Source organism: Alosa pseudoharengus, unplaced genomic scaffold, assembly GCF_046254945.1.
Source record: "Alosa pseudoharengus isolate Yale_2024_CS ecotype anadromous, Long Island Sound unplaced genomic scaffold, YU_APseudo_1.1 YU_APseudo_1.1_scf_4, whole genome shotgun sequence".
Classification (NCBI taxonomy): Eukaryota; Metazoa; Chordata; class Actinopteri; order Clupeiformes; family Clupeidae; genus Alosa; species Alosa pseudoharengus.
Genome location: NW_027468774.1, coordinates 30,588,114 through 30,615,146, shown reverse-complemented (window position 1 = coordinate 30,615,146; position 27,033 = coordinate 30,588,114). Strand labels below are relative to the sequence as shown.

Genomic DNA, 27,033 nt, shown 5'->3' with positions numbered 1-27,033 from the left:
TTTGTAATACTTCTGTAGCTTACCCTCTTTGTAAGCTCTGCAAAGAGGTGAACTGGGGGCTATTCCAAGTACGTGGTTTAGTGACAAACCTGGGTAAGTTAACTCAGAGTAAGTGGTAAACCTCCTACAACAAGAGCCCTATGGTATTGTTTTGATAGGAGAGTGAAGCCATACAGTTCTTCTATTAGGAGGTTTACCACCTACTCTGAGTTAACTAACCCAAGTTTGTCACTAAACCACGTACTTGGAATACCCCCCTGGGCTGTAGATTGGTGCAGCAACAACAAGCTCCATCTTAAAGGTGCAGTCAGCAATTGTGGGAAGCCGTGTTTGTTTGTGTTTATGTTTATATTATTTTAAATGTATTAGCAGATGCCTTTGTCCAAAACAACATACATTATATTTTAAAACTCCATGCATGGTTTTGTTTTTGTTTGGGGAACAGGCTGCCCCCACTTTGTTTCCAGTTTTCGCAGCCTGGGAGAGAGCAGGTTTATTTTACAGTGTACTCACAGAATGGGCTGCTAGTGGTCGTGAGGAGAATGTGAGAAAAAATGTTAGGGGCTTGAAATCGTGTACGATTGCTGACTGCACCTTTAATGCCTTGCTTAAAAACTAAAGAAATAGCTGTGGATTTGAGGAGGAGGCCCAATGCCCTGGTTATATGATCAGCCCATAACCTTGACAGGCTTGATGGGCAACAGGAGATTGTTTCATGCGAGCGTTGAGCAAACATATGTTGGTGCATTTCTATAAAGTCGTCATAGAGAGCATCATCACCTCATCCATCACTGTCTGGTATGGAAGTTCAAACAGTTGCACCATAAGGAAATTAGAAAGGGTTGTCACCAAAGCCACTGACATAGCCTAATTGGCTGGGACCTCTCTTCAGGCCCTTCCAGTTTCTTCCCTCTGGAAGGCGCTACTGTATGTTCATGAACTGAAACCACATATTTCCAAAATGGCTTCTTCCCTTCAGCAATCAGACTCCAGAATACTACAACATTGATCTGTACAATGTATTAATGTTTCCTCTCTTTATTTTCTCCTTGGATTGAGCTACGTCTTTATGTAGACTAATGCAATAAGCCTACTGGCTATTACAAGTTGATCCAGAATATATCTATATATATTTAGATGGGGTCGTGAGTAGAAATAAGCATGAGAAACCGGACCGCTTCTTGAACACGTTGAACAAGTTTTAATCATCACCTCTGTCACAACCTCCGCCCAAACCAAAACACACTCTCCTCTACTCCAATAACCACATCACCTATCTATAACCTTCTGCCCCCTAGTGACAGGTCATATAATTCCACCTAACTTTTTAACATGGAACAAACAATAACCACCGATATGAATTAAACAATAAATCTCCTCTTACATTCATCCCTCTCTTTCAATGTCCTCATTTCACAAACAATAAATCTCCTCTCAATATTATAGATCAACATCAAAATAGCCTGAATACAAAAAAAATTGAAACCTTTAAAATATAACGCTTTTCACAAAACACCAAAAACACATCTGGCAATACAGTCACAACATGGCTTAATACATACATACAAACACAAAGGGCATCAACAACATGTATTCTTTTTTTTTTTAACACAACAACTTACTACTGTACATACATACACACATAAAGGCATCAACCTTGTCCAACATGTTTGTGAGCCATGGGCGGGTAAATATAGGGGCTGTTCACAGCAATAGCCGCTGTGGTGTGCGAACAACCCGCCCCGAACGAGTAGCGAGTGGAACATTGGAAAATGTGTCCTCTGCCCCTGCTGACTCCGTTGCAGCCTCTTGAGGCTGCTGTGGCTGACCTTGCGTGATCCGTCCCGACGGCCTTCGTACCAACTCGGGAACAGAAGGGCAAGCAGCAGGCAAGACCTGACAGGGGTCAGATGACCCCACGTGCAAAGGGAGTGAACCAGACAAAGCTGGGGAGAGGGTTGCTGTTTGTCCCTGTTGATGGTGTCTCCCAAGTGCTTCTATATGGTTTCAGACGATCATAATGAATGAACTTTGGCTTAGCCTGAGGACGTCTTAAATCCAACAGCTTATAAATGAGTCATGTATCATTGGAGGAGACCACTCTGTAAGGCCCAGTCCAGTTTGGAGACAGTTTCTGTCTCTGAATGGTAGGATCGTCACACTAAATCTCCATCCTGATACGGTGTGAACCTCACCTGCTGATTGTAGTAATACTCATGTTTAAGTCTCTGTTCTTCACGATAAGAACGGACAGCCTGGAAAACGGTATCAAGCCTGGTCACCAGTTCCGAACCGTAATTTTGTGGGCTTTCTGATAGCCTACCCCTGGCAAGGAGAAGTACACATCAGCAGGCAGTCGAGGCTCTCTACCGTGAGCAAGAAAATATGGTGAGTATCCTGTGCTAGAGTGTGGGGTGGCATTAAAGGACAAAACAACACCAAACAACTTTGACAAGATTTGGGAAAGGTTCTTGAAAGACTGGAGTCTTTTAACTAGCGGTCACATCCACATCGACCTCCATTCAAGCTTTACTCAAAAGACCACAATCTTTCAAGAATCTTTCCCAGACCGCAGTTTCTGACACTTGAAAAATAGCAGTTATTTTTGTAGGGAATTAAGAGCTTTAGCTGATCCCTTTGTGACTTTGCAGACATTTAGGCTACACATAAAGCTACATATCAGGAAAAAGAAAACAGAAAAGCATATTAGGGCCCAGACATTGAGGAATTATTATAACCATTCTTTATAAAGTGAAACACCACATTTGAGTGAAAGTGTTCACTGACAGCCCAGAAATGGTTCAACTGGAGTCGACTTTCAGACATCTGACCTTCTGCCCCCTACACTTTCAAAATATGCTGGCTCCCTCTAGTGGCAGCCTATAGGCTACTCTTTCGTCTTACAGGGCAATGTTTCACATGAAAAGCGAGCCTAAGTTACCAAAATAGTTAAAAAACAGGAATAAGTAGCAAAGCAATTATCGACTAAATAAATGTGGCAGACATGCAGTTTTGTTGGTTTGTTGTCACGTGGAAGGAGGCAGCCTAGCCTCAAAATCATTTTTACTTTATGAAAATGTAGACTAATCACACAAATATAACCCGTTACCATCTGCTCTTAATATATATATATATTTTTTTTAAAGCTACCTGCAAAGAAACCCACCCTCTCTCTTGCTCTCTCTCTGTCTCTCTCTCGTTACGAAGTCACGCCCAGCAACGCGGGAGACTGGGGTCGTGCATAGAATGATGACCACCACACGGCTTTAGGGTTAGTGCTAGGTGACTGGGTTCATACACTCCTTTGGCTTTTTCCTGTCAAAATAGCTGTTGGTTACTGGTGCCCCCTGGAAGTTAAAGTTACTATTGATATTAAACATGGCAAAAGTCAATGGTGGGACGTCCAGCTGCAGAGCCATGGTCATGGCCGGCCAGCTTTTGTCTAAACCCTCGCCACTGAGCCAGCAAAATAATCGCCAGCAGAGATTCCTGAAAATTCAGCGGAGAATGATGGCTGCCAACGCTGCCGGACGAGGCAACAAAACCCCGGCTTGGGTTCAACAAGAAATGCCCAGTTTTCTCTCACTGTCTGACCGTCACGGTGTGTCAAATCGTACATTAATCTACCGGGACGTCAAAGCATTTCTTAATGAAATAGGTGGAGATCCCAGAGAAGCTCGGTACTGGCTGAGACAGTTTCAAAGAGCAAATCTTTCACAAGCGCCTGCATTTGCTGTTTTGGAGGTGAGTAAGTTTTGGCCTGTCTCCAAGTAAAGTAAAGGCATATTCACACCAAGAACGATAATGATAACGATAACTATAACCATAACGATAAAAGCGTTCACACTGAACAACGAAAGTTGAAAGTCACTCCTTGTGTTAATGAATGTGACGGTTAAAATTCAATGGGTTCTGATTGGCTATTAGCTTTTTATCGTTCTGAAAATCGCTCTGAAAGTGATCCCCAACGATATCGTTCTTCATGTCGTTATCGTTATAGTTTATGTGTGAACGTCGTCATTCATATTAACGAGAACGATATTTATTTATAGCTATCATTATCGTTATCGTTCTTGGTGTGAATGGGCCTTAAGAATGAATGGGATGGGAAACCATTCATGACCACCTGTTAGTGGCAGTCAGAAAAGTTGTAGTATTGTTCGGGTGCTCGAATATGTAGATTAAAGTTGTAGTATTGCTCGGGTGCTCGAATATGTAGATTAGCTCAGTGATCATGCTACAACACAGTGAAAAGTGCTGGCTAGTCATTTTTAACAACGTATGAGCAGTGTTGGGAGAAGGAAAATGACAGCTGCCAAGGAACACGAGGGATGCCGCTTTATTTTGGTGTAGGCTAGTTGATCTTGTTCATAAGGAACACATAGGCTACCGGTCGTTTCATGTTTGTAAAATGCTATTCCAGCGTTTTAGATTTGAGTTTAAGCGTCTGGGATGGAGGTGATCGGTGTGGCATTTGCAAAAGGTCAAAACTAAACGTGAAGCGGTATCTTCGCATGGTGATAAAACTTCGAGTTTCTTTCTGAGTGTGGCCAAGTCTTGATGCAAGTAAAATCTCACGAAAATTATGCCACCATTCCACACCTGCGTGGTTAATTTCTTAAATGATTGACTGCAATGTGAGGTAAAATATTGTATTCATCCAAATGTCAACTAGATAGTGTATGTCCCAGATGTGTCCTGATTGTAACACAGTGAAGTGTTTCACACTAGCCTAGAAATCTAGACGCGCCCCTAGCGGCAGCCAGAAATCCAGAAATCGAAACTCAATCAGGCCAATGAAATCGTGTATAGAGTCGTTAGGTGGGCTTAACATAATGATTGATGGCAGAGTTGCAACAGTTTGGCCAGAATTCCCTGCTACTTGAAAACAAATAAGATGGATGTTGCTGTTGGCGAACAGTGTGACATGAGTTAAGCTTTTATTAAAGGAACCATATGTAAGATTGTGGCCAAAACTGGTACTGCAATCACTTTAAAATTACTGTAGAGCGTTGTATACCCTCCCCCTCGACTCGAGGTTGCCAACCCGGAATGCTGAAACACTACTGACTTTGTGATTAGTAGATAGGTGGAGGTTGGCGCATCAGGCCAAAACACAACATGACATGAAAAAAACACAACATCAACATCAGTTGAGGGCTGCAACTTCACTTTTTAAATGACAATATTCTGGCAGGACTACTGCTATCAGTGATATAAGTATTTGAAATGAACATGATTTCTTAATGTCTAGTGACATATCAGGGCCATTTTATGATTAATTGAAATACATTTCTTACATATGGTTCCTTTAAGTTGGCAAACGTTTGAACTAGCCAACTAGCTCCGCTGGTGGGAAACGCATGGGACTCATAGCGCTGCCGCTGTCCTATTGTGGCAGAGGGAAATTGAAAGACAACTGATTATCCCGCCCCTCGGACTGAGCACTGCGAACGGTGCCCAGACCCTACATTTTAATGTGGGTCTGGCTCGTCAGGCTAGTTTCACACACCAAAAATATGAGAGTTTAAACTTTAAGCTACATGATAAGGCACTAACACAAGTTATTGGTAATGTTTTAGGCCAATCACTTTATTTGCAGCCAAAGATAACAAGAGCACATGCCTTGACCACCCCCCTATGCTTTGGGCAGGTGGATGAGTCTGTTTTCGAGAACCGTGAGATGCTGCAGAGCCTCGCCTTTGGGCTCTCCTTCCTGCAGCGGATGGACATGAAGCCGGTGGTGGTGATGGGGTTCCTGTCCGGTGGCCCGGTGGATGGAGACGAGCCCCGGGTGGAGCTGGTGCACCGTTGTCAAGCTCTGACCGAGGTGCTGCAGCAAAACTCTGCTAGCGTTATGCCCTTCTTCAGTGCCGAGGCCCTGCTACAGGTGCAGGAGCTGCCTCAGAACAGCAGGTACAGCATGGATGTCACGCACCTGTGTAATTCATCATACAACACACACACACCATTTATGCCAACAATCCTTTCATGGTCATGTCATTCATAGTCAGATCCACAATTGTGTGGACACACAGGAAAAATTTAAGCAAAAATGAGTAGAACGGTCAGTGTTTCCCATACATTGACTAATCTGTGGCGGGGCGCCACAAAATAAAAATCGGCCGCCACACATAAATATTCTATGTTTAATTTAATTTAAATTAAATATAAGATCAAGTCCTTGCATTCCCATTGAGCTGCTCTTTTTATGCACGCAGCATTTCCTTGCCCCGTCCGCTCTCTCTCGTAGCCCGCTGCCCCTCCTCTGTATGTGCATTTAACAAAATTCACGATTGTTGAAGGATTGTTGTTGCCACATAGAAGCATTGCATAGAAGACGTCTGGCTAAATTGCTATTAAATCCGCTTAGCATCGTGACCATGCTGCGCAAATTTGTTCAAAACTGCTGCATTGAAGATAACTCTGCTAAGATCTTATCACAACATAGTAGGCTACATTGAAGAGACTAAACTAAGTTAAGTTATGCAATCAAGCAGTATCTCAAAGCTAACGTTAGAATACTGTTTGGATGTCGAATTTAGCATGCTTAGCCTACTTACAGCTGCTTGTCAATTTCGTTGAAGGGCTCATTTTATTGACTCTGACACAGAATGTTTGCAAAATCCCGATGTAAGTGGAAAAGTGTTTTCCAAAATTTAAAAGTGCTTGTCCCAAGGAGAAGTACGAACCTTTATTTTAACTATGTAGAAACGTTATTAATTGCATCCACACATCAGCAGCCTTTAAACTGTGTTACAATTGCAATTTGCAAGGGTTCCCTCACGAACGTTTAAAGTGACAGGCACTCAATTAGACCTATACACTACCAAGACGATGCCCCCCCCCCCCTTGTTCAAGTCAGCTACCGCCACAAATTGAATCCAATTCTGTGGGACACACTGACGGTAATACGAAATTTGTGTCATATTGCTTCAGGCTGTCTTTAAAATATAACTGTTTGTTGTCGCTCAGTGTCAGTGCCTCCTCCATCACTGTGGATATTGGCCTGCTCCAGTGGAGCCTGGACTGTGGCACCATCCCGTTGGTGTGTCCGGTGGGCCGGGAGCCGTCGGGCCGCTCAGTGGCTCTGAACTCGGTGGATGTGACCGCGGCTGTGGCGCGAGCCCTGCAACCCCTTAAGGTCATGTTCCTCAACAGCAGAGGAGGCCTCTTCTGCCAAAACCACAAGGTAAACCAGGAGCCTGAGAAGCCTATGAAGTCTGAGTATATGGAATATAGGTCACAGCTACCATGTGTGTATGTTACGCCAGGAGTATATGTTTGTGTGTGTCTGTTTTGGAGGGTGAGTGGGAACACAGATGTATGTGTATATATGTGTGTGTATATATATATAATATATATAATATTGCATGCACATTCACAATATTCACACATGCACAATCTGAAAATGTGTCTACAAATATGTGCAGTGTGTGAGGAAATGAGAGAATGAGAAAGAGAGGGGGTATATATCAGTGGCACTGCCTGCACATTTCACCTCACATTAGATACTGACCTACTCCCTGCTATGATCTAAATTTATCGTACACATCTGGAGTAGCTCTTCTCTGCCAAGCCTGAGCTGTGCGATATTACAGGGGTACCAGTTATAAGCGGCTAGACGGAATTAATACCAGTCACATTCAGGCCACCAGTCTACACGTAATGCTCTCTTTCCTTCTGCCACCTCCATCTCCTTCCCTCTATCTCACACTCTGTCTCTTGTTTTACTCACTTTCTCCTCTCTCACCTTATCTAGCCATTTATTTAGACTTTCAACTTCAAGTGATGACGTTATAATATAATAACTCTGACTCAGGTCTTTTTCTCTACTCTTTGTTTATTTCTCTTTTGCTCTGTATGTTTGTATGGTGTTGTGTGTTTGTATGAGTATTTATACATGTGCATGGCTTAAAGGAATTATCCGGAGTAAAATGCACTTTAGATCAATTTACGGATGATTGGGAGTACACACGTTGAGTTGACATCAAAATCATGTCATTCGGATGTGTTTTGAGAAAGTTCGATTTTACCGTTTTTAAGTCAAAATTCGTTAGCGTGGAAGTGAGAAGGGCATATTATTTTGCCGCTACAAAACGCTATTTTTATACCTCTTCTACAGTTCCAAACAACATTACACTTACGTGGTAGTGAGTAGAGGGTCCCTAAAGCCAAACCGAAGTATCCCGAGGTCTTTATGTGGTCGGATAGAGAGTCCAGAATGAATTTCATCAAGTCAGTACCTTTCCGGAAATGTTGCCATCTTTGCTGCCATCTTTAGGGGAAAGTCCGTAGGAGTCGATTGCCAAGTATGGGAGTAACACGCTCTGGAAATTCACAATTTCGTCGCCGTTTGAAAAAAAAAAAAAAAAGTTCAGTATTTCTTTTGAAATTGAAATGAAGTTGTATGGACTGGACTTTTTTTTTTTTTTTGTTGTTTTTTTAAACGGCGACGAAATTGTGAATTTCGGCAATCGACTCCTACGGAAATAATAAGCCCTTCTCACTTCCACGCTAACGAGTTTTGACTAAAAACGGTAAAATCTTTCTCAAAACACATCCGAATGACATGATTTTGATGTCAACTCAACGTATGTACTCCCAATCATCCGTAAATTGATCTAAAGTGCATTTTACTCCGGATAATTCCTTTAAATGATAACTCATGTAAGCAATCACTCCCCCCCCCTCTGCCACCTATAGGTTCTGGATTCAGTATCGTTACCGGGTGACTTGCCGGCGTTGTCGGGGGCAGCCTGGTTGACTGCAGTGGAGCGTCGACAGGTGTGTGTTATCGCACAGCTCCTGAACCAGCTGCCCGGCGAGTCTTCAGCTGTGGTCACTTCCGCAAAGACACTCCTGACTGAGCTTTTCAGTCACAAGGGTGAGACACACACACACACACACACACACACACACACACACACGACACCTCAGCCAGTACTAACTGATCAAACTCTTCAGCCAAAAAATGAGACAAACACTCCTCAGTCGCATACTTTAAATTCCTGACTTTTAACTGTGATTCATACATTGATTTTATACATTTTCCACTGCTATGTGGCTGCATTAAACCCTTTAATTAAGGTTCTTATAGACAGAAAAGTATTTCATATGAACACCATATTGTTTGACTATCAGAAAAGCTTTGTTTGGTAAACCAAGTTTAGATACAACACACACACACACACACACACACTAACACACCATATCAACCAACACACCAGGCACCACCAACGTGACTTAAACACAGGCCACATGTTTTACTGGCACACTTCCCATTAGAGGTGAGGGAAATGGCAGATGCTATGTGAGAGTACACTGTTGCATGGGCACATAACCCACTCTGGGAATCTCAGTTGGTGTGCATTTCACAGTACAAAAATCCGCTCTATGTAGCAGGCTCGAAAAATAGCATGGGGTTCCAAAAGTTGAACTGGTTGACTCCCAGGGACCTGATGCTATCAGATTACATACTGCATGTATACGTACTGTATACAAGGCTTGAATGAGGACTAGAAAACATGGGAGACCTACTGGTGTGCATCAGTGTAGTTAAATGAAGTTCCCATTGGTTGAGCATATTGCAACCGAAATACAAACCCTTAAAGGCATCTGCACAATGTATGCACATCTGTAAAAATTCCACAGATGCTGGATACTAGCAAATACGTAGAAAAAAAGAAAAGATATCCGCACGCTGTCTTTTCTGCTCCCGGTTTAATGGTAAGCTACAACATTTTCCCCACTCAGGTCTTTGTGGTCTGAGTGGTTGAAACATTGTAGCCTACCATTAAACTAACTGATTCTCTTTTTTCCCAAAGGGGTTATCAATGGCATATTCAGACTCTCAATGAGCTCTCAGTGAGTTTATGTTGTGACTGATAACTGTAGTCTACAGTGTATGGCTGTGATATTCTCTATGAAATGTTTTTTTCAGAGATGTGGTTGAATTCCAGAAATTTGGATCTGACCAAATCAGTTGGTTGATATCATTTTGTCACTTCTCCTGTCTCTAATGTGCCTTTGATTCATTTCAGGGTCTGGAACACTGTTTAAAAATGGAGATCCTATTCACAAGTGAGTAAGACAGTCTGACAAGGTCTTGGGCTACTCCAAACTGGTGTATGTGTCTGTCTGTGTTTTTGATGGCTGTGTGTGCATGTACTGTATATCCTGTCCTCAAATTAAACTGCACAGTACATGCAGTTTGATGATGATCATGCTGCACCAAAAAAGTATGTATTTATTTATTTATTATAAGAAATACTGTACTTATACTTATATGTCAGATATGATACAAATGTTTGGTATCTCTGTGGCTCAGGTACAGCAGCCTGGATGACATTGACATGAACCGCCTCCTCGTCCTCATCAACAAGTCATTTGGAAAGACACTAAAAGAGGATTACATACTATCGCTGAAGGGACGCTTGCATTCCATCTACCTGTCGGAGGGGTAAGCCTGAGCCTTTGCAAGCTCTGAGTATAACGTCGCCTTTCGCTGTGTGACACAGTTGACACAGCTCTATAAATACATTGACATTGCTGCATCCTATAGACCCCTTCAATGTTTGTAAACATCCAGAGGCTAGGTTGGGTGCGTGCACAGCATGGAGTCAGAAAAATACCGCAGCTAATAGACCAGCACATTGAGCTTTCAAGGTATCCACTGTCATTGTCACCCCAGGACCACAAACAACTCCTTAATAAATGAGTCTTAGCTTATGGCAATTGTCTGCCTGATCCTGAGCTTATAACATAATGGGTAGATGACGTTAGCAGGTGGCCAGAGATTCATTGGCCCTCCATATACAGCTATCTGGTTGACAAGCCCAGTGTGTATATACACGTGAAAAGATGATGGAAAGAGATGGAAAGCTTTCTGACCCCGATATGCACGTGCATTTGCCTGTGACGTGGACCGTGAAGGGGTCAATTCGCCTTATTCACCTAGTGGCCATTACGACGCTAAAGGGTACACTTGCCATTACACCTCAGTCCAGAAGATGGTGGTGGTAATGCACTCTGTTTGCAAACTGCCAAAAAAAAGCTCACCGAAAAAGAAGAAAGGTTCACTGGCAACCTGTTCTTCTTCTTCAGTGAGTTTTTAGCAGTTTGCAAACGGAGTGCATTACCACCACCATCTGCTGGACTGAGGTGTAATGGCAAGTGTACCCTTTAGCCTCATAATGGCCGCCGGGTGAATAAGGCGAATGTCTCTCATCACATCTCATCTGGCCACCCTTTACTATACTGCGAGAAATTGAACTGCATTAAAGTCATTTCTTTTAACTCAAGTAAAGTGGACGGAACCCAGCACCCAGTTTTCTTCTTGATGATTACACAAAGTCAGTAAAGTACCAGCTCACCTGTACGGGAAGTGCCTTCACAACCTTCTCACCTCTTTGAGTGGCCATTTAACCCACACATTGCTGCCCTGCCAGGTACAGCGCAGCAGCGATCATCACCACGGAGAGTGTGAGCAGTGGCACACCCTACCTGGACAAGTTTGTGGTGAGCAGCAGCAAGCAGGGCCAGGGCACCAGCCAAATCCTGTGGGAGTGCATTCGCCAGGACCTGGGCAAGCTTTTTTGGAGGTCCCGGGCCACCAACCACATTAACCCCTGGTGAGTGGGCAGTGTATACTGTAGGCTGGGGCACAGAGCTGGCTCGAGGCATAAGTGAACTAAGCGGCTGCAAAAAAAAAAAAACAATCCATGAAGACAGGAAAAAACAATGTTTAGGTGAAAGTGGGTCGATCTGCGACTGCTATTAATCAACTATGCTATAACTCTATGATGCTAATATACTGGATGTGGATGTCACACTGCACTGTGTGCAGGACCCAAGAGATTAGTCAATCAATTCTTGATTTGCCATTCAGATCAGAAATGGTTAGTTGTCCATTCCTAAACATCAAGCAAAATACTTTCTAATGATATCCTAATGTTTTCACAGTGATGCATTCAGAATGGCCTAAAACGATTCTCTAGATAGATTCTATAGATAGATTCTATAGACTTTATTGTCATTGCACACAGATACAACGAGACATTGTTTGGAACAAACCTGAGATGCCCACAGATGAGCTGAAAAAACGGAGAAACACATTTTAATATGATAAATAAATGGTTTGGTTTGTTTTGACAAGCAACATGTCAGGTTGAGTGCCGTGGCTGAGTTGAGAGGTGGGGCTATGTCGTCATAAAGTTGCCGGCTTCGCACCTACAGGCGTCTACACGGCGAAAGTTAGCCGGCGGTTTCAAAAGTTCCCACTTCGGAAGCCGGTTTCAAAAGCTATCGGTTTCAGTCTCCTAAACTGCCGGCGTCGTGTACATGCAAGGCGTAACCGTTAACAAAACCTCACCGGTTTCACAAAAACCGGCGTCGTGTGCACGGCCCCTAAGCCTCCTGAAGTCCAGGATAAGTTCTTTCGTTTTCCTAGAGTTGAGAACCAGACTATTTTGACTCCATTCCACTAGGTTTTCCACCTCCCTCCTGTAGGCCTTCTCATCATTGTTGCTTATACCGCCAATCACGGTGTCATCTGCAAACTTGATTATGATGATGAGTCATCCATGGGTTTACAGTCGTGTGTGAAGAGGGAGAACAGGAGTGGGCTCAGAACACAACCCTGGGGGGCCCCAGTGCAGTGTTTCCCATACATTAACTAATCTGTGGCGGGGCGCCACGAAATAAAAATCGGCCGCCACTGATTAATATTCTGTGTTTAATTTAATTTAATTTAATTTAAATTAAATATAAGGTCAAATCCTTGCATTGCCATTGAGCTGCGCTTTTTACGCACGCAGCCTTTCCTTGCCCCGCCCCGCTCTCTCTCGTAGCCCGCTGCCACTCCTCTGCATGTGCATTTAACAAAATATTCACGATTGTTGAAGGATTGTTGTTGCCACATAGAAGCATTGCATAGAAGACGTCTGGCTAAATTGCTATTAAATCTGCTTAGCATCGTGACCATGATGCGCAAATTTGTTCAAAACTGCTGCATTGAAGTGAACTCTGCTATGGTCTTATCACAACATAGTAGGCTACATTGAAGAGACTAAACTAAGTTAAGTTATGAAATCAAGCAGTATCTCAAAGCTAACGTTAGAATACTGTTTGGATGTCGAATTAAGCATGCTTAGCCTACTTACAGCTGCTTGTCAATTTCGTTGAAGGGCTCATTTTTATTGACTCTGACATTGAATGTTTCCAAAATCCCGATGTAAATGGAAAAGTGTTTTCCAAAATTCAAAAGTGCTTGTCCCAAGGAGAAGTATGTGAACCTTTATTTTAACTGTGTTACAATTGCAAGGGCTCCCTCAAACATCTTAAAGTGACAGGCACTCAATTAGACCTATACACTACCAAGACGATCTTAATATCACCCCCCCCCCCCCTCTGAGATTGGTAGCTTTTTAGTGGTTATCACCTAATGAAGTAAACCACCCTCTAATATAAATAGCATTTTAGACGCCTGGTGCATATCCTGGTTGAAGCCATGGTTAAGACACTTGTCAGTGTTGTATAATATTGTGTTTGGTATCACCTTGAAGAGTACATCCTAAGCTTTCATTTAAGCACATTGGTGAAGCCCTCTGACAAACACAGAGGTCACTGGAGCTCTTTGAACCGTCAAGAACACAACATTTTCCACAATTTCCGCCTAAACTATACACTTTCTTTATGCCCTGTGGCATCAGAGAATATTACAGATACAAAAGACAGAAACTGAAATACTCTCTGGACTCCAAGGATTCTGGAAATGTATGCTTTACCCATACTACTTCATTGTTGGATGTGATTTCAGGACTAAACTAAGAAGGATGACTTTGGCCAAAATTCCGCTCATGGAACTTCATTGGTTTGTTAGGTAGATGTGTAATTGTGTTTCTATTGTCATGCCAAGTGTAAATACATGAGTGTAAATGTAACATTTTGGCTACAGCTACATCAGGCACCCATATGTAATCTAGCTAAGTGTATAAGTTTAAATGGTAAGTAAGGTCATACGTTTATAACCATGTTAGGGAGTATACTCCAGCAGCATCTTGCACAAAATAAAGTCCTGTGAGAATTTTGGTATGAAAGCAAGCCACTATGCTAGATGCCTCAAGGGGACCCTGATTGTTCATAAAAAGCATGGTGGCACTCTGGGAAATGGTGCGGTCAAATATTTTGGACATATTTAGTGCTTTCGTTCGAACTGACATTTTCGCGACACTTTAAAATCTATGTTGTCATTCTGTAGGCCTATACACTAAATTATGCTCCAACAGGGTTATGTTTGGTATCAAACTGACTGGTATAAGACCTCCTGCATCACTAGCATGTTTATTTGGCAATATATCAACTACTTCTTGAGCGAATAGCCAACAAGTGATTTTTTTTAACCAAGTTTGATATGCGTTTTCGCTATCTGCAGATCACTAAAGTTTGTTTTTATTACAATTCTGACAACATAGTGATAATATCACAACTTTTCTGTGCTATTGCTGGTTAATTTGATATCAAAAGCTTATGATTTGCTTGATAAACACTCTATTATATTCTACAAAATGTAACCCTACCCCCTAATTTCTAAAATATGTCAACATTTTTATCTATCCTTTGTCAATGTTCATATATAATTTACCTAAACGTTTCAATGAACACTTGAAGCATGGACATGCGATGATCAAGTGAGGTGTTCCATGTACTTTAATGAAAGCAGCATATGTGATTTGGACCTTTGGATCAATGACAACCACAGTTCCTCAGGTTTGCCTTTCGAGGTGTGGGCTACGAGCCCTCCCATTTGGCCTTGCGCTCAGCCCTCACGTCTTTGTCACCGAAGAGGCTATCGCCCCACTCCTGGAAAAGGGTTTACGTCTGACTACTTTTATCGACGACTGGCTGGTGGCCGCGGACTCGTGTCAGGAAGCACAGCAACATACGGCTCTCCTAACGAAGCACCTAATGTTACTGGGTTTCAGAATAAATTGGGAGAAAAGCGTTCTGCTCCCATGTCAAATCACCACCTTTATAGGGCTGTCTCTAAACTCTGTCTCATTCAGAGTGCGCCTGGGGAGCCACTGTGAAATTCAGGGTCTGCCTCAGACTCCAGGGTCTCATGGCGTCAGCCTTGGTAGTCATGCCACTTATACATGTGAGCATCTCTGGGATTGCACCCCTCGCGTCATGGCCGCGTTGCAATCTCAGCAGCCTGCTGCGCTGTGGACCTAGAAACGCCCACTCTTCCTCACAGAGGGAACCCCGATGGACGCTGTCCTACACAGGATAGTGGTGACAACGGATGCCTTGTTAAGCGGCTGGGGAACTACTCCCAAGGACAGGTCGATAAATGGGCTGTGGGATGCACACATGCAATCTTTGCACATATACTGTTTAGAACTTATGGCAGTGTGGCTCACACTCAGACGTTTTCTGCCTGTGAGAGGGCATCATGTCCTGGTCAGAACAGACAACACCATCATGTCCTGGTCAGAACAGACAACACCACGATGGTGGCTTATTTCAACAAGCAAGGGGGACCGAGGTCTCTTCATATGCACACGTTGGCACACAAACTGATTTTATGGAGCAGCACGCGGCTCCTGTCGCTGAAAGCCACACACGTCCCTGGTCTATTGAATTTGGGTGCGGATTTATTATCCAGGGGCAATCCATGCTTTAGAGACTGGAAACTCCACAGCGATGTGGTGGCTCAAATCTGGCTGCGAACCGGTCGGGCGAAAGTGGACTTATTCGCCTCTGGGGAGAATGTGCAATATCCAATGTTTTTCTCCCGTTAGGTATAAATGCGTTGGCACACCAGTGGGCACGCGTTCTGCTCTATGCCTTCCCACCATTGGAACTGATCACTCCAACACCTATCAGGGTACGGTAACGGGGCCTCTTACTCATCCACATAGCCCTGCGCTGGCCAGGGAAACCCTGTTACTCCACTCCCCAACGTGGCCACTGTCTCTCCGCAGGGAGCTGCTGTCCCAAGCGAACGGGGAGATATTTCACCCATATCCAGACCGCCTGGCCCCCTGGATTTGGCTCGTGAAAGGCTGAATCTAACAGCTGCAGGTCTGCCCTGCAATGTCATAGGGGTTTCTAAACCACTGGCCCCTTCATGGGATCTACCTATGGTTTTGGATGTTCTGTCTCACCCTACCTTCGAGTCATTACAGCAGTTGGGTCATAAAGTGCTCTCAATTAAGACAGTATTGTTGGTGACCTTATCTACGGCTAAACGCATAAGCGATATTCACGCCTTATCCGTGAATCCAGTCTGTATGCAATTTTTCCCGGGTGACCCAAGTGTTGTATTAAACCCAACCCAGCGTTTATTCCGATTAAACTTTCCCCATAGAGAAAGTATGCTTGGCAGTGTGTTGGACAAACCCCAACAACGTTTGTCAGGTTTTACAGACATGATGTCACAGCCCCGACTTTGGCACATTCAGTGTTAGGCACTGGGACATCAGGGAACAGGGCACACTGATTCATTGATGGGGATTGCAAGCCTAGTATTCCAAGCAGGCCCGGGGTGGGTAATCAGGAAAATTCCTGGTGGGCCGCTTCACTTTTGGGCCGGTCAAGGAAAAACATATTGACATTTGTCACGTTAGTCTATCTTCTCTTAAAGTAGGCTACTCACGTTCTGCAATCTATGCCTGACACCGCAGCCTCTGCATGGGTTGTAGCCTACCATGTGAGGGAGTTCTCCCCTCCCAAAAAGAGTTGGTTGGGTCCATATAGCCCGTCTTTTCCAAAAGGTTTTCTCAGATAGGCCTGGCCTACCGATAGCCGGGCCGGCCTTACTGTAGCAATAAGCGTCAGGGAAGATGGATGGTATAAAGAGGCCAGGAGGGACTGAAAAGGCCAGGTAAAAAAAAGAAAGGAAGGCATTGGAGGAGGATGTTGCCAAATGTGCCAAGCTTACAGATTTTTTTAAAGCAACACCAAAGAGTTTTTTGTACCCTAAAATAATGTTTCCAAAATCGTTTCAATGGTTCATCAACTAACAGGGTGAACGGCACTTCTGCAGTTGCTTTGCGACCTTCTATCGGCTATAACCGCACTATGCAAGTTTGCCAGATCGGGTAGCGGACCTGTAGTTCGATGGAATGAGACATAAGAAACCACAAATTTGACTTGCATCCGATGCACAGTACATATACTTTCATCATGCAACATATTCTACCTTGTCTGTGGACATCGTTATTTCCAAAGCCGGTGCTTGAAAAACAAATAGTTTGCATGCGACAGAGGAAAAGTGCTTTGGTGTTGCTTTAAGACATACACTGGCAACTGGTAAGAGAGATAGCAATGATTAGCAATGTAATTATTGGGTAATATTGGACGTTAGCGTTGTCAACCTATTCGCAAGCAACTTATTAAATTATAATATTAGCCTTTTTGTATCAAACAAACATTGCGATTCATAGACTTTGTGAATATTATGCAAATATTGATAACAAAACCCAAGCTTGATCTGTGTGGCTATGCAGTAAAAATTCTGGCCTCTGAGCAGTAGATTAGCCAGTCCCTGATGATGATGATGAGCCCGAAACTATGCGTCATTTTCGTAAGGCATTATGTAGGAAAAAGTGTTATGGATTTGACGGTTTCATGTTATGGATGTGACATGTCTGAACCAGTCCTCCACAAACTACATAAAACACAGACACACACACACACACAGGCAAGCACACACATATGCACAAACACCCACCCACACGAATGCACACACATAAACACACACACACAGGCACGCATATGCATGTACGTAAGGAGCTGTGCTCTTAAAGGGATACCAGGCAAGCCTGATGTTTTTTCTCTACAAAACTCCCCCTAGCATCTGTACGTGTCGATACGTGCATGAGCCCTCGCTCGGTCTGAAGCTCTTTTCCTTTTCTTTGCATGTTCCGTCAAGGGTTTTTGCTGCTTATTCGCCGGCTCTGCCATTATACACACGTTTCCAACAATCGCTAGCGTTTCGTTAGCCTGCCTCTGTGCTGTGGATGCAGGATGTAAACTGATCCTGCTTCTCGCGATGTCTGAGACTTTGTGAGACTGCAGGTCGGCGGGTGAACTTGCAAGTGGGATATTCTTCCTACAGGCAGTAGGGACGGGCGAGAGAGTCTTCATTTGCCCTGTAATGAGTCATTTAAACATATACCGACTTACGAAGATGATTAATTAACACGAAAACATGGCCTGGTGTCCCTTTAAAGGCAAGCTGAGCATACACATTGCTCTACCATTCCCTTGTCAATCTGGAATTTGTCAAATGATAACAATTTGTTGGAACCTTGAGTCCATTTATCCCCTTTTAATGGCCCTATCATGACAGTCTAAAACACATGGTCACTTGCGAAAAGCTTATTTAAATTTAGTGGGATGTCCAGTCCACATTGGGAGTGTTTTCGTTATTAAACGTCGGGCGGATGGCGCAACAAGACGTTCCTAGGTTTCTTAATCAGTCATGGGTGTGTTTTGGCACACATCTGTCATTCCCTTTAACAGATAGCGGTGCAACTTTAAACAGCACATCAGTATTTTTATAGTCAGTGGCGCATTTGAAGGAATCTGCTTGCATGCCAGACCGTATGGAACAGTTATTCCACTAAACCATGCTTTACTAAAACCTAGCAGAGTATAGCCAAAGTCCTTTTAGGCAAGTCCCTCCACTCGGCGGCCATATACCAACGTTTTATGGGCACTCATCGGGCACAGTCTTTGGGTCGAACTGCGCGTGCGCAAGGATTCACGACACCAATCTTGCTCCAGCAGCGAGATCACAACACATAATTGGCACGATGTCTTCACAACACACCATATGATTGGCTCAATGTATTCACATCACACCACATGATTGGCTCAACGTATTCACATGTCGACGTTTTGCCGAGGAAGGGGTGGGATATGTGTAGACAACGGCCATATTGGCGTGACAAACTAGCCCCATGCATTTCTATGGAGTATTTTTTGAGTGCTGTGTCTCCACATTAGAAAGTCTCTGGTATAGTACACGCATTTGTGCTCGCCTATTATTTGAACTGATTGGCAAAAAGTAAAACTAACGTCACCGTGGTGTCAGTCAACAACAAAACAGTTATACACAGTTAATTATTTTCACGATTGACTGACAAAAAAAGCAACACTTACCCCAATAATGTTCGAATGACGTTTATCCTGCAGAGGAGTTTCCTACATTTCATGACGTCTTTATCTGTTCAGCTCATATTTGCCTCTCCGTCATTACCAATTTGCAAATGATGGTAAATAACTACTCATTGTGAGATGTATTTCGTAATATCTTTATTCTAATTATGTTTCCCATGGTTATCTAGTAATTTGTAATGTTTTGCATGGATGTGCGCCGATGCGTGTTTGTGGATGAGAGAAGCATGGTGCGCTGTGCACCCGCCCATATCACTGTTGATAATGTGCCCTTAAAATAACATATAAACAACTCACCATGGACTTCTGACCAGGTTTTTTCTTGGTCAGGGGCGTAATGCGTTTTAGGTAGTGTACGATAGCGATTTTTATACGCACCAGAACCCTTCCTTAGGTCGTTAATTGCCACACCCCTGGGCATGTTGCTCAAAAAAAGAGACGCGCAAAATACAAATAAACTTTGCGCAGGGATAATAACCTGTTTCCCGCCATGCGCCAGGTTGGAAAATAGGGCCCTAAAAATATGTATAATATTGCCATGTGAAAAATGTTGTTTCTGTATGGTTGCACACCATATTTATGATGTGAAGAGTAATTATCCATCAAATTAAATCAGATAATTTAAAAACAATAAAATATAGACCTAAATGAACATTTTAATAACAATAGTTCTATTTGTGTGTAGCCAAAATGTTACATTTACACTCATGTATTTACACTTGGCATGACAATAGAAACACAATTACACATCTACCTAACAAACCAATGAAGTTCCATGAGCGGAATTTTGGCCAAAGTCATCCTTCTTAGTCCTGAAATCACATCCAACAATGAAGTAGTATGGGTAAAGCATAGATTTCCAGAATCCTTGGAGTCCAGAGAGTATTTCAGTTTCTGTCTTCTGTATCTGTAATATTCTCTGATGCCACAGGGCATAAAGAAAGTGTATAGTTTAGGCGGAAATTGTGGAAAATGTTGTGTTCTTGACGGTTCAAAGAGCTCCAGTGACCTCTGTGTTTGTCAGAGGGCTTCACCAATGTGCTTAAATGAAAGCTTAGGATGTACTCTTCAGGGTGATACCAAACACAATATTATACAACACTGACAAGTGTCTTAACCATGGCTTCAACCAGGATATGCACCAGGCGTCTAAAATGCTATATATATTAGCGGGTGGTTTACTTCATTAGGTGATAACCACTAAAAAGCTACCAATCTCAGAGGTCTATCATATAAAAACATAAACTAGGGATGTGTAGGTATAAAAAAAATCACAACTAGAATTTGCCCACCCAGATGGTACCGGTATCTGGTCTGGCCCATGGACTATTAGTGTTATGGAGGAGGAGAGGTGCTTACCCATGCACACTGTTTGTGGTCTGTTGGTCCGGAAGTCTAGGACCCAGTTGCACAGATGATAATTGATTCCAAGATTATTGAGCTTGACAGCCAAGCTATAGACCTCTGAAGTTCGCCTACAAAAAAGCAGCCATCTTTGACATCCGGTATCTGGCGATTTTTCCTATGGGAAAATAACATGGGGATTTTGAATTATCGCACCTGTTAAACTCTAGCGGGGAAGAAAAAGTCTGAAATGCAGACGTTTTCCTGAACACACTTTTGTCCTCTGCCTTCGAGTGGATACTGTGATCTCCGGTACGTGAAGGCGGGACACTTGCTACCCCAGAGCTAACCTGCAATGCAACTTGCCATAGGTAGTTAGCTTCAATTAACAACCGGATCTCCTTATATGGGCAAAGATGGCCGTTTTGGTTCTTTTTTGTAGGCGAACTTCAGAGGTCTATTGGGGAGGATGGTGTTGAAGGCGGAGCTGTAGTCCACAAACAGCATGCGCACATAGCTGTTCTGCTGCTCAAGATGTGACATTGCAGTGTGGAGGGCCAGTGAAACATTATCCTCGGTTGATCTGTTTGCTCGATAGGCAAACTGGTGTTGGTCCAAAAAAGAGGGGATTTAGCTTTTTATGTGTTTTGGACAGCTCGCTCAAAGCACTTCATGACTATGGGTGTCAAGGCAATTGGGCGATAGTTATTCAGGGAGGTTATTGTAGCTCATTTCTATTTTTTACTCACTCGTTCAAATGTTCATACAAATACAGCAGAGTTCACACAGTTCTCACCAGGAGAATAAAAGTTAGAATGGTGGTCATTTCAGATGTTTTTCCAGCACTTTATAAAACTGAAACATCCGCTAAAAGTTTGATTAATTAATTGTAGTATATTGCTTGTTCACAACTTGAGCTGTGTATGCACACAGATTTCACAAATCTTGAATAAAATATACTGGTTACACTTTACGGTAAGGGTACATGACATGAATTATCATGAATGTACTTTACATCCTTTTCTTATGAATCATCAGGACTTTATATGAGTTCATAGTCTGTCATCCGTGACCTCATACATGAACAACACATCAACTAAAGCATTAAGTATGGAGGGCACATCATTCTTAATAAATCGTAATGATCATGATGTCTTTTTCTGCCAAACGTGGTCATCACTGCTCAGATTCTGACTTGTGCAGTTCTCTAAACACATGCCATTTTGTGTAAAATCAGGTTTCTAGGCCAAGTATACTTGCGTATACAAGGAATTTGGTCTCTGTATTTATCCCATCCGTGAATTAGTGAACACACAGAGCACACAGTGAGGTGAAGCACACACTAACCCGGAGCAGTGAGCTGCCTTGCTACAGCGGCGCTCAGGGAGCAGTGAGGGGTTAGGTGCCTTGCTCAAGGGCACTTCAGCCGTGGATGTGGGCATAGGAGAGCAGTGCTCAAACCCTGCCCCCGCCCACATTTTTTCTACTGGGTCGGGGTTCGAACCGGCACACGGTTACATGCCCAAACCCCTAACCCAGTGGTTCCCAACCTGGGGTCCGCGGACCCCACTAGGGGTCGCCAGAGATTGCAGGGGGTCCGCACAATGTAAAATAGGGCTGTTGGAATGAATTTCTAAAGTCGAATATAAATCGTATTATTCGAATTTGGAAATTACTATTCGAATGTGGTGTTTTGGGGAGTTTTTTTATGTGTTGGCGAATATGTAAAAAAACTAAATGCTTTTGTCACGTCTAATGCACAATCTAAATATGGCAGAAGCGATGCACCCACAGAGATCACCACTCCTGATCATTTCAGTGATGTGTGGAACGTTTTTGGATTTCCATCAGAAAACGGAAACAATTAGGCAATCTAGATTATGTCGTTACAATGTCGTAATCTGCAAAGTATGAAGCAGCGAGCAGCCTGAGTGCACATCTGATAAAGATACACCCTGACAAGCTGGGTAGGTAAACAGTCCGAGGACGAAGAACCGCACAGCTAAAGCAGGCAAGAATTAGGTTTTTGCCTCCCTCCTCTTGGCTATGTCTGGTGCTTTTGTCACTTCTCTGATAGGCATAATGGTTCATGGAATCGCAGGCCGATAGAAAAAAAGAAAGCAAACTTTTCCCCAATCGGGAAATACTTGCTAATTTGGTGTCATCAAACATAGAGGCATTCAATAAAGTAGTAGTGGTATGGGCGTGGGTGTGTGGTTTAAAAGTTAACTTTTGTCATTTATTGTCCACTGAGAATTAGATAGATAGATAGATAGATAGTTTATTGATCCCCAAGGGGAAATTCAAGATATGTTTGATATGATATATGTTTGAACAACTTGTGGGACGGATCTCTCCTCGGCAAAACATAACAATAGCAATGTTATAGCAATGGTAGAACAACTATTGCATAAACATACTGTATTGTGTACATACATAAAGCAAAGGATTATTAAATGACCTGTAGTATACCTTGGTGGCCATTCACAATTATGGTCAATTCATGCGTACCAGTTGTGCTTTTGTTTTATAACCTGTGACATATTAGCACCATTCTGTCCAACCTATACAGTCAGCACTGGCTCAGTAACTTTCTCTAAAAAGGTTCTTTGACCTTCAACAGAGTGCCCCCTAGTAGCATCGGTAGATTCACACCTAGTGAGGGCCTGGGGATGATGTTTGTTTACGAAACTGATGGTCCCCTTGGCTTAACTGTAGTTTATAAGGTTATGACTTTTGTCATGTCAAGTTCATCCATTAATTCTCTGACAAACTGGCAATTTGCAAAGAAGGGAAGTTCCCATGAACAACCACTGTACTGTTGTCACTGTGTGTTATGCACATGCAGCACATCCACTATGTGAACAGTTAAAAAGCAAGCAATGAGTCAATACTCTTTTGATTGCGTTACTCACATTGCATAGTGATATAACTGGCAAAATTTCAGCATTAAATATTCAAATATAATTTGATTATTAAAAATAATACTGAATGAAATTCAAATTGGGTTATGGAAGAAGATTGACAGCCCTATTGTAAGGTTACCAAAATTATATCTGCGCACATTAAATGTATAAAATCCCAATAACACACCCAATTGGATAATAAAAATTCTGTATCCAACTTAAAACATATTTTTGTTCCACATTTAAATTCATGTAGCTATTTATTACCTCTGACCTCTGAATTATAAGTTTGTAATTAATCATTTTATTCTTTTTGTGTGTGTATGCGGGTAGGAGTTCGGGGTAGGGGGTTCCTGGCTTGTCTTAGACACAGGCAAGGGGGGCCTTCAAGGAAAAAAGGTTGGGAAACACTGCCCTAACCAGTAGGCCACGGCTGCCCCGTGTTCACAGTTTAGTTGAGGGGCCACAAACATGATGAAGTCATGAGTAATTAACCTTAAATTCATGTAATCATGATGATTATGCTTAAGAAATCATAAATCATAATGATGTATCCACCGTTCCTAATGCTTTAATTGATTTAGTTGTTCATGAGGTCATAAATGAGAGACTTTGAACTCATGTCAATTCCTGATGATTCATAAGATATAAAGGAATGAAGTAATGTATCATGATTCATAATAACTCATGTACCCTTACCGTAAAGTGTTACCAATGTACTTTTGTGAATGATAAAGTCTTTTTATTAGTATTATTTCATTTGAGCTATTGCATTTTTTATTGATATGACATGATGGAAATATAAAATAAACACAGCTAACAATGGTATGAGATTGCAATAGCCTATGATTAAATGTAATGGATTAATATTCAACTAAGGTAGACTGCTGTTGTTCACAGCACTAAGCTATTTATGGATACTGACATACTCCGAGTCTCTGGCCCTCTCTTAGAACCAAGCATAGTGAGTTGGGCCTCTGAAGAAAAAGTTTGGGGACCACTGTTCTATAGGATTATATTAGATTAGATTCAACTTTATTGTCATTGTGCAGAGAGTACAAATACAAAGACAACAAAATGCAGTTTACGTCTAACCAGAAGTGCAAAAAAGCAGAAAAGTGCAATGTGACATACAAAGTATAGACAGGACAAGAAATATTGTGCAGTGTAGAGAGTAGTATACAGTTGGTTACAGAAGGTGGTTTAGAGTAATATAAATATAAATATAAATATGTGCAGTGTATTAGCAGTTACCTTATAAGAGCAGAATAAATATGGCTATGTAATATGAACAATGTATGAACATGTACAGATATGTGCAATGTAGTAGCAGTAACATTATAATAGGACATGAATAATATAGATATATGCAGTGTAGAACAGAATACATTACAAGAAAACAGAATAAATATGGATATTCCGTATGAACCATACAGTATGTACAGCTATGTGCAGTGTGGTAACAGTACCATTGTAGTGCAAAAACAGTAACATAAGAGTAGTAAGAATATGTGTGTGCAGGATGAATAGTATGAAGAACAGTAGAATATGGATGCAGTTGTTTTGGTTTGAATATTGTTTACAATATCACATGGAGCCATGGTAATATAGCCACACAAAGGCATAGTCAGAAAGCAGACCAGAAATGTATTTTTTGTGAGTATTTGCTAATATTTGCATTTAGAGTGGAGAGGGGGGGGGGGGCATGATGATGCAAGCTGGGCAGGCATAAAAGGTAGCATGGGGTGAGGAAAGGAACACAAACGGACGTGACGTGTCTAGTTAAAAAATGCTTCTAGGGGGTAGTTGTTTTGGTTTGAATATCTGATGCGATCTGGGAAAACCCTTCACATGACGTTTTTACAGTGTATTCAGGGCACAGGCAGCTAGCGGATGTTTGCAATATGTGACAAAAAATGTTTTAGCTTAGAAACCATGTAACATTGTTTAGAGCAGTTTAGGTCTAATCTTTTTGCATATGGATGCTTTTTGCATCTTTAGGTAATGATGCAATAATGGGATAATAAATCTCTTTCCGTGTGCAATGGCTTTCAGAGCCGCTCGGTTTTGCTCCATAGACAGTAAACTAATTGTTCCGCTATTCAGAGTAGCCTTTAAGAAAATTGTCATCCTACTACTCTCTTGTTGCCTCAACCTAATAAAATCCTATTTTTCACGGAAGCCTGGACGTCACCCTTGATTGTATCATCTGGCTGCACAGCTACAACAATTACTCTGTTAAAGTTAAGCGATTTTGTTTCACCCTTGTTTACTACAAGGGGCAGATCTTTGCTTTGTGTAACTGTGCAGAGGCACTTTCTTTCTTCTTTCTCTTTTCTTTTGGGCCGCGTGGCCTAATGGATAAGGCGTCTGACTTCGGATCAGAAGATTGCAGGTTCGAGTCCTGCGGCGGTCGATTGTTTATAGGGGCAGCCGTGCCGGTTCGAACCCTGACCAGTAGGCACGGCTGAAGTGCCCTTGAGCAAGGCACCTAACCCCTCACTGCTCCCCGAGCGCCGCTGTTGATGCAGGCAGCTCACTGCGCCGGGATTAGTGTGTGCTTCACCTCACTGTGTACACTGTGTGCTGTGTGTGTTTCACTAATTCACGGATTGGGATAAATGCAGAGACCAAATTTCCCTCACGGGATCAAAAAGAGTATATATACTTATACATCTCCATCTCCCTCCATTCTTCTTCTTATCTTGCACATGTCTTTCCCCAACCCCCTCAGGTACTTCAAGCACTGCGACGGCAGCTTTGTCAATGGAAGCTGGATTGTGTTCTGGTTCGGCCTGTCGGACATCAGAGATTCGTACGAGTTGGTCGAGTACGCCAAGCGACTGCCAGACTCCTTCTACATCCCAGAGCAGCCAGGCATGGCTTTGGAGCCCCCGCCAGGGTCCTGAAGAGGGCAACCTTCTTCACCTCTCCGCAAAACTTCCAGCTCAAGCTGTGTAATAACAAATCATTTAACGACTATGTTGACATAAATAATTTTCAGACACCTACACTTAAATAAAGCCTGCCGTTATTTGAACCATTCCCATTTAGTTACTGGTCTTAGAGAGTAATTTGGTGCCTGTCAGGCCAGATTTGGGCCCTTAAGAGGATGGAGATGAGATATTGTTGCAGTGTTTCATCCAAAACACTACACTTAAGTGCTAATGCCAGATGCAATAACATCCATGCATGTATCAAGACCTGTGTGAGATGTGTGGGGTGTTTTGTATTTCTCTGCAGACTGCAGTTTTGCCCAAGCTAAAATGTTTTTCTCAGAAAAGACCTTTCAAAAAGGGACTAAACTGGATAAAAAAAAACTGGATGATCCAGATATGATTTCATTCACCATGGATCTTGCCAAATTAAAGGGCAAAATAAAACAAATATGCATCAGTAAAATATAAAGGGAATTCCTATGCAGGAATCATTGTTCTTATATGAGCATACTCTGTAAAGTTGAATTTGATATTCTAAAATAGCCATGATTTGACAGGTAGAGCTCATGCTGAATTCCTAATCTTTTGTATTGCAGGTTACTTTTATTTGTACTGTTACCTAGGTACTAACATTATCATTAAAGGAGAATTTGTTC

At 42.5% G+C, this 27,033-nt stretch overlaps 1 protein-coding gene and 1 non-coding gene across 2 annotated transcripts; both read left to right on the top strand.

The window, feature by feature from the left end:
* The first annotated feature begins 3,378 nt into the window (after positions 1 to 3,378).
* Positions 3,379 to 26,347, top strand: nags (N-acetylglutamate synthase). The gene is made up of 8 exons (XM_076266980.1): positions 3,379 to 3,744; positions 5,654 to 5,916; positions 6,982 to 7,192; positions 8,707 to 8,887; positions 10,044 to 10,083; positions 10,331 to 10,462; positions 11,451 to 11,633; positions 26,173 to 26,347. Exons 1-8 carry the CDS (start codon positions 3,379 to 3,381, stop codon positions 26,345 to 26,347), a joined length of 1,551 nt encoding a protein of 516 aa, XP_076123095.1.
* trnar-ucg (transfer RNA arginine (anticodon UCG)) lies at positions 25,782 to 25,854 on the top strand. Its single transcript has one exon. It is a non-coding gene; the product is annotated as a tRNA-Arg (tRNA).
* Positions 26,348 to 27,033: the final 686 nt, after the last annotated feature.